This window comes from Procambarus clarkii, chromosome 80, assembly GCF_040958095.1.
Source record: "Procambarus clarkii isolate CNS0578487 chromosome 80, FALCON_Pclarkii_2.0, whole genome shotgun sequence".
Classification (NCBI taxonomy): Eukaryota; Metazoa; Arthropoda; class Malacostraca; order Decapoda; family Cambaridae; genus Procambarus; species Procambarus clarkii.
The window spans coordinates 18531427-18545431 of record NC_091229.1 but is presented as its reverse complement, the minus strand read 5'-3'; the positions used below and the strand labels follow the sequence as shown (position 1 = coordinate 18545431).

Sequence of the window (14005 nt, the reverse complement as noted above, 5' to 3'; positions counted from 1 at the left end):
TACGTCACGGCACGACATCCAGTTAACGCCAAGGAAACAAACACATCCCCGATGTAAACACAAATCAGCTGAGACTTCCAAGATTGAAACATGTCTCGATGTTGTTGTTGGTGTTTAAGATTTAGCTAAAACATGTCTCGATGTTGTTTAAGATTCAGCTACTCGGAACAAAAAGTTGCAAGCAGCACGGGCTATGGTGAGCCCGTAGTGGACTTACCTGGCACAGGAGCGTCGGAGACATATTCCCTGCCTCACCTTAGAGCCCAATAGGCTCAGGAACCTGTACACCTGTTGATTGACGGTTGAGAGGCGGGACCAAAGAGCCAGAGCTCAACCCCCGCAAGCACAACTAGGTGAGTACAACTAGGTGAGTACCGTTCTCCTTGACGAGGCAAGCGCACGAGATGAAGACGTCCATCTTAACATCCTCAGCCATACCTTTCACTTTTTTTAAGTTTTACCCCGAGGGGCAAGTTTATTGAGCAGCGGCACTCATCCCGTGAGTGGACACACCGCCATAGCAGTGTGTACAACACTCCCCAATAGAAAGAAAACCCGCTGGGTTCATATCCCGTCACTTGTACCCAGACACATACCCACGGTTCGAGACCCGTACAGTCCTCAATGGAAGCCAGACACATCTTGGTCTTCCTAGAGAGGCTGCAAGGATCCCCTTATTCCGCCTTTTCCCGGTATCGGTCTGCCGGGACGCGTCTGCTTTCCCGATTGGACTCTATCTATAAATCCAACATTATGTTTGTAAAACAACTATGCATATACTTTCCTGAATAAAATTTACTTTACTTACTAATTTACGTCGCAAAAACACGTGAATGTCTCAAGAAAAATATTTGTAAATGTAAATGTAAAAATCATCCTTGCTATGTACTCTCTTAACCCCCAATGTACCTTTTTGTATATAAATAAATAAATTAATTAATTAATTTGAGGGCGAATGTGTTGTCCAGTGATGACGTCATGAATAGGTGCTCCCGCTGACGCTCAGGAAGGAGTGTGGTGGGAGCTCCACAGGCGCGCGGTCGGCATGAAAGCAGCTTCTAAGACAGATTACTGTGGGTTTGTGGTTTTATTTTAGTGAGTGGGATGACAGCGTTTACACAGTCTTCGTTGTCTAGAAGCTTGCCAGGAGGGTGGTAGTAGACGTACGGAGGAATAAAAGCGTGTAATGTTTAGTGCCAACAAGACACAGATTGACAACACAGATGTCAATATGGTCTAAGGTTGCAGTCTTGATAGTTAAAGATGAACGCCCGAGACATGCAGATTTACACGTTTCTTTTATTATTATAAGGATTATCATCTTTTTTGGGGAATTCTTTTAAGCTATTTATGCTAACGTAGATCGACATCCACTACCTAACTTACAGTGGAAACACCATATTGTGTTTTCATAAAGGAGCTGATACAGCCGACATAAACAATTACAGACAAATACAGTAAATTTAAATTGTAGTCTTCTGTTTATTTAGTTAAAATTACTTCTGCTGTACTGTTGCAGTTTCTGCTGTTCCATCTATCATCTAGAAGCATTTCTGCCCGAAACGCTTTGCGTAATAGTGGCTTTAGGCATTGTATATACTAGCTCTATCTATTAATCCAACAAACTTTGTAAAATTTCTTTATGTATGTACCTTACCTAAATAAACATTTATTTATTTATTTATAAACACCATATTGTGTTTCCAATAGGGTGTTTCCATGTGTGGAAACGCCAATACGGTGTACTGCTAAGTTACTACACGCCCATAAATTGTATATTAAAAAAATCGCTAGTTAAATAGAGATGTTTCACAAACAATATATTTATGAAAAGTATTTTTCATTTTGCTAGGTAAGGATTAGGATAAGCTAGTTTTGTTTAGAGAGTAGTGATAACATAGCATGATTAGAGTTGGGTAGTGTCAAAGGACTCAGAAATAACACTTAATTTGCTGGTAATGTGGAAACCACCGATTACCTTTTCAAGATGTTTTAGTGTGTTTGCAACCTGACAAATTCAACAAATACAAATACAAATATTTATTCAGGTAAAGTACATACATACAAGGTGAGATACAAAAGTTGATGGATTTATAGATAGAGCTAGTACATACAATGCCTAAAGCCACTATTACGCAAAGCGTTTCGGGCAGGAAAAACACGACTTCTTAAGACTTATCTATAAGAAGACTAAAACTTAATACTAATTGAGATTAAAGTATAAATTGTGTTGAGAAAAAATAAGAAAAAAAAAATGAAAAAAGGGGGTGGGGGGGAACATGACAGAAAAAAAGCAAAAATACAATTTGGTCAACAAACAGCATTGTTTAAAATAGAAGACATGGGTTGACATTTTGGGGGTGAGGTAGGTTACATTGAATTAATTAGGTAGTACTTAGTTTTTATCTTAAACTGGTTGGGAGAGGTACAGTCTTTAACATAATTGGGAAGGTCATTCCACATTCGAGGTCCCTTGATTTGTAAAGCATTTCTAGTTTGACTAAGTCGTACTCTTGGAATATCAAATAGGTATTTGTTTCTGGTGTGGTGCTCATGGGATCTTCTAGGAAGCTTTTAAGGCATTTGAAGTATTCTGCTAGTTATTTATATTGCACTCCTTAGGAATATCTGTTCTAGATGCAGCTATCTATTAACCAGATATCTTCCACTGTAGTTCAAAATAAAATACTGTTAAAATGTTTATTTTATTGTGCTATTTAGTTGTATAATATTAATTATATTACTGTATAAGTACAGTGCATAAAAAGTAAACCTAAATTATCTTAATTCATTATTACTTGTAAATTATAATAAATCTGCTCTAGGTTGATGCACATAGTATTAATATGTAATTACTTATTTTCAGGCACTGTAGTATTTTTGAAAGTATAAATATACTGTATATATGAAGCACAGTATACCGATACTGCACATCAAAAATAAAAATGAGTAGCCTAACTGAAGAACAACGACGCCGCATAGAAGAAAACCGATTAAAAGCACTTCAGAAAAGGACAAAGCAACAAGTTTCTGGTGGCAGTGATTTTTCCAATGTTTTCAAAGGCACTGGCCCAAGTTTTGTAAGCAGTTCTTCAGCCCAGACCATTCAGAACAAAAACACCGAACATGTAAATAATGCATATCAACCACAATCATTAGGGAGTAGCAGCAATGCATCTCATAGCAATTATAATGATCAGGCCTCATTTAACACACCAAGTACCTACACTGATGAGGCCAAAAGAATAGAAGAAAACAGAAGAAGAGCTTTGGAAAAACGTGCAGCTCAAATGAAAAGTCTGACAGGAAATGTAAATTCCCAGGGTTCAGTACAGCAAAATTCTTTACATATTAATGCCGATAATCCATCTTCTTTGGGTGAAAAGTCGGCATCAAGTTTTTATAAAACAAGTCAAACAAATCAATCGCATCAAACCTCTGTACCTAATTTCAGACCTAATAAATATAATAGTGGAACAAGCAAACCTGTAACCTCTTTTAAAGCTGCTGCACAGCCAGTCAATGGGCTGTACCTGAGCCCCACAAAAGTCAACACGATCCTGAATCACCTAGAAGGGACTGAAGGTGGATCATCCGGAGGAAGTCCCACAAAAGGTATTGGTAAAATAGCTAACTGTCAGTGATAAACATTATCTATACAGTATTTATCCTTTTGTGTATACCAGCACACTTTTTGTTAACATTGAGCAAACTAATGTTTCCTTTGTTAAAATATTTTTTATCTTTCATGAAGATATTGATTGTATTGCTTCACTTGTACTTCCTGTGCAATTATGCCCGACTATGAGGTTGATCTTTTTCCCCAATCTCCCTTCACTCTCTGAGCACACAAGATTCTCATCATGGTGTTAGGTAGGCCTACTCAAGTCCAGAGGCCTGGTAATTTTGTGGTATGTCTGTGATACCAGTCAATGTACAGCATAGATACCGAGGCCACTCAGAAAGATCGTGTATTTGCCCAGGCCTAATCCTGCTTAATTAGCCATATCAAAATAATTTTGTTGCATCTGCACTTTTGTTTGATTGAGTCCTGTATGACTAGAACTTCACTGTGTGTCAACCAGATTAGAATTGATCTTAATTTAATACAGAGGGATTTTTATTTGCTATACAGTACTGTATATCAAAACATAGTAATAAGCTCTAATATGTTACTCTCTATATTTGCAGTGACATTGGGCAAGACAGTAAAGGGAACATTCAGACTGCAGTCCTTAGATAGATTCATTGTGGATGTAGTATTCCATTCACAAATGATTGAGGTGTTTAAAACTATGACAACAAAACAATATGGTAAGCCGTTATTGTGTTATACTGTACACTGTTTTAAATTGATTTAAGGAAGCTTCTGTTATTGTAAACATAGAGATTTCTAGTTGAATGTCTGCCTTTTCTCCTCCTCGATTTTTACATATACAATATAACCTTATATCTATGATGTACAGTATTTTCAGATATTTAATGGACAGTGTTAAGTTTTTGAACTATTATGACCTAACTTAACCAACCAATGCATAGAAAATTTGATTGTAAGCCACTACTTTTCATAGTAACCTCTATTTTGTCGATTGGGGATCATAGCGTCAAAATTCAATGTGTTATTTGAGAATACCGGTGGGTTCGCAGTCTTCCCCCATTCTCAAGATGTCTGTGTTAGGTATTCTTTTAGGTGGCTCACCGAGGGGAAACTTGTTATGTGTAACTAATTGATGGTGGGGGCAGGTTAACCAACTACAGTGGTACCTCAGTTTTCGTATTTAATCCATTCCCAGGGACGGTACGAAAACCAAAATGAATTTTCCCGTAAGAAATAAGGTAAATTGAATTAATCTGTTCCACACCTGTTCTGTTTAATTGAGTACGAGAACTGAAAAATACGAAAATGGGCATGTGAAAACCGAGATTCCACTGTACTGTAGTTGTTTGCTAGAGTGCTCTTTGGGGGGATCTCTAGTGCCAAGAAGGGTATAATGTTTATTTGAATCATGCATTCTTGAGGTTAGTCAAGCTGTATGGTATTCTTCAGTGCACCATAGTACTGTACCATTATGACCCTGCAGGGATTGCTTGAAAAGTTAAATCTGGTGCCATTACTGGTACCAGATAATCGCCCTACCAAACTACAGGTTATAGTTGTTACTTTGTGAAATGTGACCTTGGGAAGCAGCCTAGTGACCTGTTTAGAAAATGCACTTGTCATATACAGTATATATATATACTGTATATGTATATACAGATATACATCAGCCTACATTTTATTCCTTTTACCAACCAAGAAGATTTGCTTAAGTATCCGTGGATAAGCAACTTTGCCTGACCCAAGACATTCATATGATTTGTAGCCACATAATAGGAAGAATGTTTCTATTTTTTATCATTCCAAGTATATATTGCCATTTGTTATTTACCGTATATATATTTTATTTTTTGCAGATGCTTCTATACGAAAATGGAACTTTGCTTTAAGTGAACATGATAAATTGGTTACAGCTCTCTCTCCCCTCAGACCAGCTGTCTGCATTAGCCCTCTTCCATCATTTGTTCGCAAGGTTAGTGTGTTACGTGGATAATTTTTTTTCCAATGCAGTATAAATAAACTATTCATACATATTGTTGATATAGAAACATTACTTTTGGAATATACAGTATACAATACAGTAGTTTCTATTATACTGTATTCATGACTTATGGTCACGCTCCACTTTAGAAATAGGTGTTCATTTATGATTTTTTAAGTAAGATTCCCGTAGGTGGTTCTCCCTATCATAGTAATGAGTTCACTGAGGTCAAGGGGTGGGGGACGTCTGGCCTGTGGGCCGTATAAAACCCACGAAATTGCGGGCGGGACTCGGGGAAAGTCAGTCAATGCAGGAGTTTTTTTCAGAGCAGCATAAATATATATTAAGTGAATCATAATAATTATAATAATGTAAATTTTGAGGGACAAACAAGGAATGTTGATTGGTATGATAGTACTGCATCATACACCAAGAAACTCTGTTCACAGTCTTTGTGGCTCAACAATCTGATGTCATTAGTAGTCTCGTGCATAAATTTTGTCAAAGCAGAGGGGCTTAACAGCTGCCAGTTCAAGGAGTTACTGAACGATCTTGAATCAGTACAGTTCAGTAATCTTGTTTATCACTGTGAAGTGCGGTGGCTGAGTCACGGGACCATGCTCATGAGATTTTGCGAACTGTGGGATGAAATCAAGCAATACATGGAGGGAAGGGAAGGGAAGGGAACTATCAGAAGACAGTTCTGTAATGTTTCGCCTCTTTACCTAGCTGAAACTCGGGTAGGTAATGAGCTGAATCAGCGATGATGATTCAGCTCACTGCATAGCAGTGATGATCTGAAGGCTAGGTACAACAACCTCCCACTGCTTAAATTCTATGAATGTTACATACGCTGAATAATGAATTTCCCATTTTGAGGAGACATACATTGAAATATGCATCTGTGTTCGGAACAACTTACTCTTGTGAGCAGACACTTTTCAAAACTAACTACAGTATTGCAAAGAGTCGACTATGCCCCAAACTGACTGACACACAAACCTGGAATAGCAGATGCAATTTTTTACTAATTAAAATTGTTTCATTTCAAATATAAAATGAAGCTTTATTGCAGATTTTTTTTGTACATTAAAAAGCTGTTGAGTAATTTTGTAATTTCTTTATCTTTAAATCAAATATTTTTGACCTGTCTGCTATTAGAGGCTTAATTTTATTTTCACCATAGCTGGCATATTATGTGAACTCCAGAGGTGTCACACTCAAATATTTGTTTGACACTATTTTTAATCGTTTAATTGTAGGCCCTGGCATCTGTTACACAACAAGTTCCAGCTTCGTGTGTGGACTTGTTTGGGTTGGATCCCAAGCTCCTGGACTCCCTGATGCCTTTTCAACATGACGGTGTGTGGTGAGTACTGTACTTTTGAAGGCCTTCCAGTTGCTAACTCTCGAACTGTTCAGCGAGGCAATGTTTGACTTGGATTTTAAAAACTCGCATAAAATATATTTACTTTATTATGCAATATTGGGTTTCTGTATAGCACACAATAAAGCAATAACTTGAGGCAATTTCTGTGCCTGAAATAGAAATACTGTATAGGACAAAACACATAGCTGCATTAGCACAAATAATTAAAGTATAAACATTCATGTCTAGCTTATAGCAATTGACATATACTGTACAATCATTCTATTCTCTGTGCCGTGATTGATTCGAATAATCGTGGTTTCCCGTTGCAAATTCCTTTTGACTCGTCATGGTTTTCGTTCTTTTGATATCCATTATGTTGAGGTGCCATTCTAAAAAAAGAAAATTGTGTTCTCTGAAGAATATTATAAAAATCCTAGTTAACATAGCTATAGTCTAAATAAAAAAAATAATAATAGAATAAAAGAAAAATATTTTAAATAATAAAAATAAGAGAATTATAGAAAAATAGAATAATAGCTAATAGACAAACGGGGAGAATTTGGTTGTAGAAAATTGCGTGCATATTAAAACTTGGCTATGAATTAGGATACTGTATTTCATGTAGATACTTGTATCAACTGTACTACAAATATAACGAATACAGGCGGAACTGTGTGTGAAATATTTGATAACGGTAATAATTTTTCAAATGACTATCTTGCCAATAATAAAATACAGTATTTGGGGACCAGGACAACTGGTCACAATCGACTTGAGAATGGTCCAGGACGGACCGAAACGTCGTCGTCCCTTCACCTTCTAGTGTGTGGTCTGGTCAACTTACTTTAGCCACGTTATTGTGACTCATCGCCTGCACAGTATTAGGGATTGCCATTTCCTATTCCTTTCATGGCAAAGGCAAAAATACTATAAATTTTCTTTATATCAGGCTAAAGCAAGTTACCTCTTTGAAAGGATTGAATTTCCAGAATTGTCTTGAATCTCTCCAGCTGACCATAGTTGGCACTGTTGCCAGATATTACCATAGTTGGCACTGAGAAAAGGGCAAAGAGAAACAGGTTTTTCTTGTTTCTCTTTGCTCGTTGGTGGTCAGATATCTATTGTGAATGCTGTGCTGAATGGGCCTCACCATTTAACATATATAATGTTTTTAAATGTGTTTAAAAGGTTCCAGAAAGTGGGTGTAGTGTCAGTGTGATGTGTAGATGTGTCAGTTCCCACATCTCGAGTTTCCAAGTTTCTAGTCATTATAACTAATGACACTCTTGGCTATAGACTCTGGGGGGAAAAATGCTGATGTTAATTATATCAAGGTGTTTTTGATTTGAAAAGTTTTCATGTTATTACTATTCATAACCCGACCCACACGTGAATTGTAATTTACAATTCACATTCCATTCTGGACCCTAATCAAGTTGTGGCATGATAAAGATCAAGGATGGACTGTAATTAAATTTAAATTTTGCCCCGAGGGGCGAGTTTATTGGGCAGCGCCACTCATCTTGTGAGTGGACATACCGCCATAGCAGCATGTAAGGTATTTCACAGCTTCCCCTTTTCTTATGGTCTCGTTATTCTTTTGAACACACATGTGCAGTTTGGTAGGGCAACAGTCTAGAAAAACACCACGATAAGAGTAGATTTTATTTATTCATAATATTTTGTATATAAAGGCTTTATCAAATTGAACAGGGAATACACTGAATTAGTGCTTATAAAGGGAGGAAATGAGGATACGAGTGAGGATAAAGAGGTGAAGGTGCAGCGAGATCAGGGAGGCAAGGGATGTGTGTAGCAATTAATGTTTCGTTAAAATGAATTTAGCCAGAGGGAAAGTAATGATGAATTTTTCCATATTCTGTTTGATGGTATTATAGTGTCTGGCAGCTACAGATTCTGTACACCATCTCCTAATGTTGTTTTCATATTTGATGACAACTTTAGCATCATTGAAGTTATATTAAAAATTTGCATTGGAAAGCAGGGTAAAGGTTTTGTTATCGTAAATCTCTATTATTGAACAGAATCAGAATAAATTCAGCAATCCCTCCTACTAAATTTATTTTATACTTGATATAAACTGTGGTGCATAATTGTTTTATAATTACAGTTTAACAATGACTTATAAGCCTTTGCCTCTCTGACGTCAAAACACTTTAATTCTTTAACCTCGCCCCAACCTTCACCACCTTGACCTCACCCCACCTTCACCACCTTGACCTCACCCTACCTTCACCTCCTTGACCTCACCCTACTTTCACCTCCTTGACCTCGCCCTACTTTCACCTCCTTGACCTCGCCCTACCTTCACCTCCTTGACCTCGCCCTACCTTCACCTCCTTGACCTCGCCCTACCTTCACCTCCTTGACCTCGCCCTACCTTCACCTCCTTGACCTCATCCTTCTCTCTCCCTATTTTGTTTTTCCCATTAAGCACTAGCAAAACATTATCCACAAATCATGTGCACTCGATCTGTTGTTTCTGTACAATGCTGTGAGCACACTTTGCTTTCCCTGGCAAGGGGTAATGGTATACAAAGGCTTTTATCTTGCTTCAGTGCTATTTCTTAACCATTTGAATTTTTCCCTATTACCAGTTGTCTCTACTGTCAATAAATTATTTGAGTGTTTCTTTGACATCCCCTAAACAATTTAAATAATTTTTTTTTCTAAATCATATTATGTTCTGCATAGTTGTGTGAGTGAAACTTGTTCCTGGAAGGTTTTAGTGGCAAGTTTTGCACTTGTGGCTTCTGACCAATCAATGCTTGGTCTGACAGCGACTTGCCTCTACTAGGATTTAGTCCATGTTACACCTTATTCCGATATAATAGATCAGTCTAATCTTGAGGTTGTACTTATGCAGGCCTAGACTTGCAGCACTAGGATGAGTGAACTGGAAAGAGCAATAATTGTTCATAATATATTAATGATGCATTTAGCTTTCTCAATTTGCCCCCGGCAATATTTTGTCAGTTTGTCATTACAGGTGGTATTTTAGGACAGGAATGTAGTGATACCATTGCCTACCACTATGGTGCAAAAATCCTCGGAAATAACGGAGGCAATTTTTGACAAGCCACCAGCTCTCTGTCCCCATCGAGGCCACTAGAGAGAGAGTGACCCCTCACGTAAAGTCGGGTAAAAAGTCACATGAGCCCTGCAATGAAGTGGGTGGGAAGTTTGGGCTCAAGGGACCCAGGTTTCTAAACATATGTCCCTGAAAGGTAAAATTGGCCCAGAATTTGTGTCTTGTCTACTCTAGTCTTAGAAAGCAAAGGTAGGCTCGTATAAGTGTGTGGAATGTGAGGGTAATAAGTTTAAAATAAAAGATGAAAATGGGAAATAATTTTACGGATGGTAGGTTGGTATGGTTGGTTTATGTGAAGCCAAACAAAGTGCAATGAGGTAAGGATTATATAATTTCCATCGTCTGAGACAGGAACCCTGTACTGTACCAAGGCTTATCAAGGTCCCCCCCCCCCCCTCTCCCTAGGCCAACTACAACATCTCCCAGGATGCAGCCCATGACAATTTCCTAACTTTTGGGTTCATGTATTTATTTACTGCTAAGTGAGCAGGATCATCAAGTGGAAAAAGCATTCCCAACCATTTCTTTTAATCCCCAGGTTCCTTGGTGTGAGGGATGTGGTCGAGGATGTAGACTATTGTGTTACAGGCCCCATGAGCAGGAGTGAAAGGGAATGAGAGTAGTGGAGATAGAATAGGCCCTTTAATGATGGAAAGTTATTCGGTTGCAATGAATTACTGCCCGAAACGCTTTGCGTAATAGTGGCTTTAGGCATTGTATGTACAGTACTAGCTCTATCTATAAATTCATCAATTTTTGTATCACCCCTTGTATGTATGTATTTTACCTAAATAAACATTTGAATTTTGAATTTGAATAACTTGTAGTGGTACAGTACATTTTTAGGTGTTTGTGTGTGAAATAAAATTTTTAATACAAAAAGAGTGTAGGGTGTGGAAAGGGTTAGAGGTAGAAATTCAGAGGGGGAAGGAAGGAAGGGAGAGTGAGTAAAGGGTGAAAGAGGTCAGGGTGTGGAGGGCAAGTGCACTAAATATAGCAATGTTGGGGAGCAATGCCTTCTTGCTTTCACCTCCCAACACCCCTTATACCCCCTCCCTCTGCCTGTAACTCTACTTCCGCAACCCATCTGATGCACCCCCACCCCCCTCGATGGACCCTTCACTATCTTTTGTGAGGATCAATATCACAGTTGAAATAAATAGTTATGACAATAAGAGTCTTGTATAATCTGAAACTTGTTGACCCGTCCCACTTCCTAGTCCTTTGGGGTCAGTAAGTCACATTCAGTAATTACTGAACTGACAGTGCCAGCTCCCTGCTGGGCCATATTTTCACTAATTATAATGGCAAGGGGGGTTATTACATTTTATCTGATTGTGGCAGCTGGCGACTGTTTGATAGGTCAGGACAGGATGGTGTACCTAGAGTGACTTAGAATTTAAAGTAAATAAATGGGGAAAGGAAAGTGAGAGGAAAGAGAAGAGAGAAGAGTGGAAAGAGAAGAGAGAAGAGTGGAAAGAGAAGAGAGAAGAGTGGAAAGAGAAGAGAGAAGAGTGGAAAGAGAAGAGAGAAGAGTGGAAAGAGAAGAGAGAAGAGTGGAAAGAGAAGAGAGAAGAGTGGAAAGAGAAGAGAGAGAGAGAGAGAAAGAGAAGAGAGAGAGAGAGGAAATAGGAGAGAGAGAGGAAATAGAAGAGAGAGTGAGAGGAAAGAGGAGAGAGTGAGTGAGAGAGATGAAAGAGAAGAGTGAGTGAGAGAAGAGAGAAAGAGGAGAGAGAGAGTGATAGGAAAGAGGAGAGAGAGAGTGATAGGAAAGAGAAGAGAGAGTGATAGGAAAGAGAAGAGAGAGTGATAGGAAAGAGAAGAGTGATAGGAAAGAGAAGAGAGAGTGATAGGAAAGAGAAGAGAGAGTGAGAGGAAAGAGAAGAGAGTGAGAGGAAAGAGAAGAGAAGAGGGAGAGAGTGAGAGGAAAGAGAAGAGAAGAGAGTGAGAGGAAAGAGAAGAGAAGAGGGAGAGAGCGAGAGGAAAGAAAAGAGAGAGAGAGGAAAGAAGAGAGAAGAGAGAGAGAGAGGAAAGAGAAGAGAGAAGAGAGAGAGAGAGAGAGGAAAGAGAAGAGAGAAGAGAGAGAGAGAGAGAGGAAAGAGAAGAGAGTGAGTGAGAGGAGAGAGAGAGGGAGGGAGAAAAGAGGAGAAAGAGTGAGTGAGAGGAAAGAGAAGAGAGAGAGAGTGAGTGAGAGGAAAGAGAAGAGAGAGAGAGTGAGTGAGAGGAAAGAGAAGAGAGAGAGTGAGAGGAAAGAGAAGAGAGAGTGAGAGGAAAGAGAAGAGAGTGAGAGGAAAGAGAAGAGAGAGTGAGAGGAAAGAGAAGAGAGAGTGAGAGGAAAGAGAAGAGAGAGTGAGAGGAAAGAGAAGAGAGAGTGAGTGAGTGAGAGGAAAGAGGAGAGAGAGAGAGTGAGTGAGAGGAAAGAGAAGAGAGAGTGAGTGAGTGAGAGGAAAGAGGAGAGAGAGAGAGTGAGTGAGAGGAAAGAGAAGAGAGTGAGTGAGAGGAAAAGAGAAGAGAGAGTGAGTGAGAGGAAAAGAGAAGAGAGAGTGAGAGAGAGGAAAGAGAAGAGAGAGTGAGTGAGAGGAAAGAGAAGAGAGAGTGAGAGAGAGGAAAGAGAAGAGAGAGTGAGAGAGAGGAAAGAGAAGAGAGAGTGAGTGAGAGGAAAGAAAAGAGAGAGTGAGAGGAGAGAGATAAATGCAATGATACCCCCTGCAAAGACCAATGATATGATACCAATGATAAATGCAAAGACATAAGGTGACAAGAAGGTTCAGGCACTGAAAAAAAGGAACCCTGTAGATGGGTGCCACAGGGATCTGTCCACAATGGTCTGCGTCCTCGGTCCACAACTGGAGCGCTCGGGTATAATCCCCGGACAAAACAGAAATGGCTGGCCATGTTTCCTTTCACTTGATGCCTCTTATTTACCTAGCAATAAAATAGGTAACCCAGGAGTTAGGCAATTGTTGTTGGTAACCACTGGGGAAAGGTCAGTAGTTGGCCTAGTAGGGATGGGGGTGACCATGATAAGCCTAAGTTACATGCTTCCTGTCCCCAATAACAGATATTACAACAGTGACCTGTCAGAAAGAGTACATAGTTACAAGAATACTGTGTGTTCATATATAATGCGAAAGAATCGGACAGCTTGCATAATCCTTCCGCATGACTGGGACAGATTGAGCAAGTGGAGTGAACAGTGGTTGATGGAATTTGTTGAAATATGTCATGTAATGGAGTGGAGAAGGAGTGGACATTGTGTTATTTACAACCAATAATAAAGAATAATAAAGAAATCAGACAGGAAAATGTACCTTGAAGTGACTGTTACAAGCAATATGTGACTTGATCACATACATAGCAGAGTGCATGTGGCCCATGCTATGATAGCTACCCTTAAGATGGCAATATGAAGCACACAGATGCTCCATTGATGAAACTGTTCTTATTACTTATGTTAAGTCAAAATTAGAATACCAGTACAGTGATACCTTCGTTTTATAATTTAATCCATTCCCAGGGATGGTTCAAAAACCGAAAATTCAAAACAGAAACTAATTTTTCCCCAAGAAATAATGTAAATTGAATTAATCCGTTCCACACCCTCAAAAATATGAACTTAAAAATACATTTTATACATATATTTTTTTACTACAGTATGTACAAGTATATCTTATTTTTATTGCGGACTCTTGTTGGTGAATGGAAGACAGGAAAGGGGGGAGGAGGAGGAGAGGTGTTTAGTTTGGAAGGGGAGTCCCCATCCATTATAAGAACAGTGATGACATTTCTGGGGGTGTACTCTTATGTTTTGCTGGCATCCCACTAGGACCTGGTTGTCTTACTAAGAATCTGTCTATGGACACTTGTTTTTCCCTACATTTTAACACTTGTCTGTAGTGAGACATCACATTGTTTCACTATGAGTGATCTCTTGTTTTTCCT

General features: G+C 38.8%; 1 protein-coding gene across 4 annotated transcripts in view; it reads left to right on the top strand.

Moving 5' to 3' along the window:
• The first annotated feature begins 958 nt into the window (after positions 1-958).
• Marcal1 (SWI/SNF-related matrix-associated actin-dependent regulator of chromatin subfamily A-like protein 1) overlaps positions 959-14005 on the top strand; it is a 98520-nt gene continuing 85473 nt past the window's right edge. The window contains exons 1-5 of one of the 4 annotated variants that reach the window (XM_045727837.2): positions 959-1073; positions 2867-3615; positions 4192-4314; positions 5455-5570; positions 6842-6948. In XM_045727837.2, the coding sequence (XP_045583793.2) occupies positions 2946-3615; positions 4192-4314; positions 5455-5570; positions 6842-6948 (1016 nt within the window). In that variant the 5' untranslated portion in view covers positions 959-1073; positions 2867-2945. Of the gene's footprint in view, positions 1164-2866; positions 3616-4191; positions 4315-5454; positions 5571-6841; positions 6949-14005 lie in introns of all 4 variants that reach the window. The other 3 variants (XM_045727838.2, XM_045727839.2, XM_069314855.1) reach the window with 3 other exon arrangements.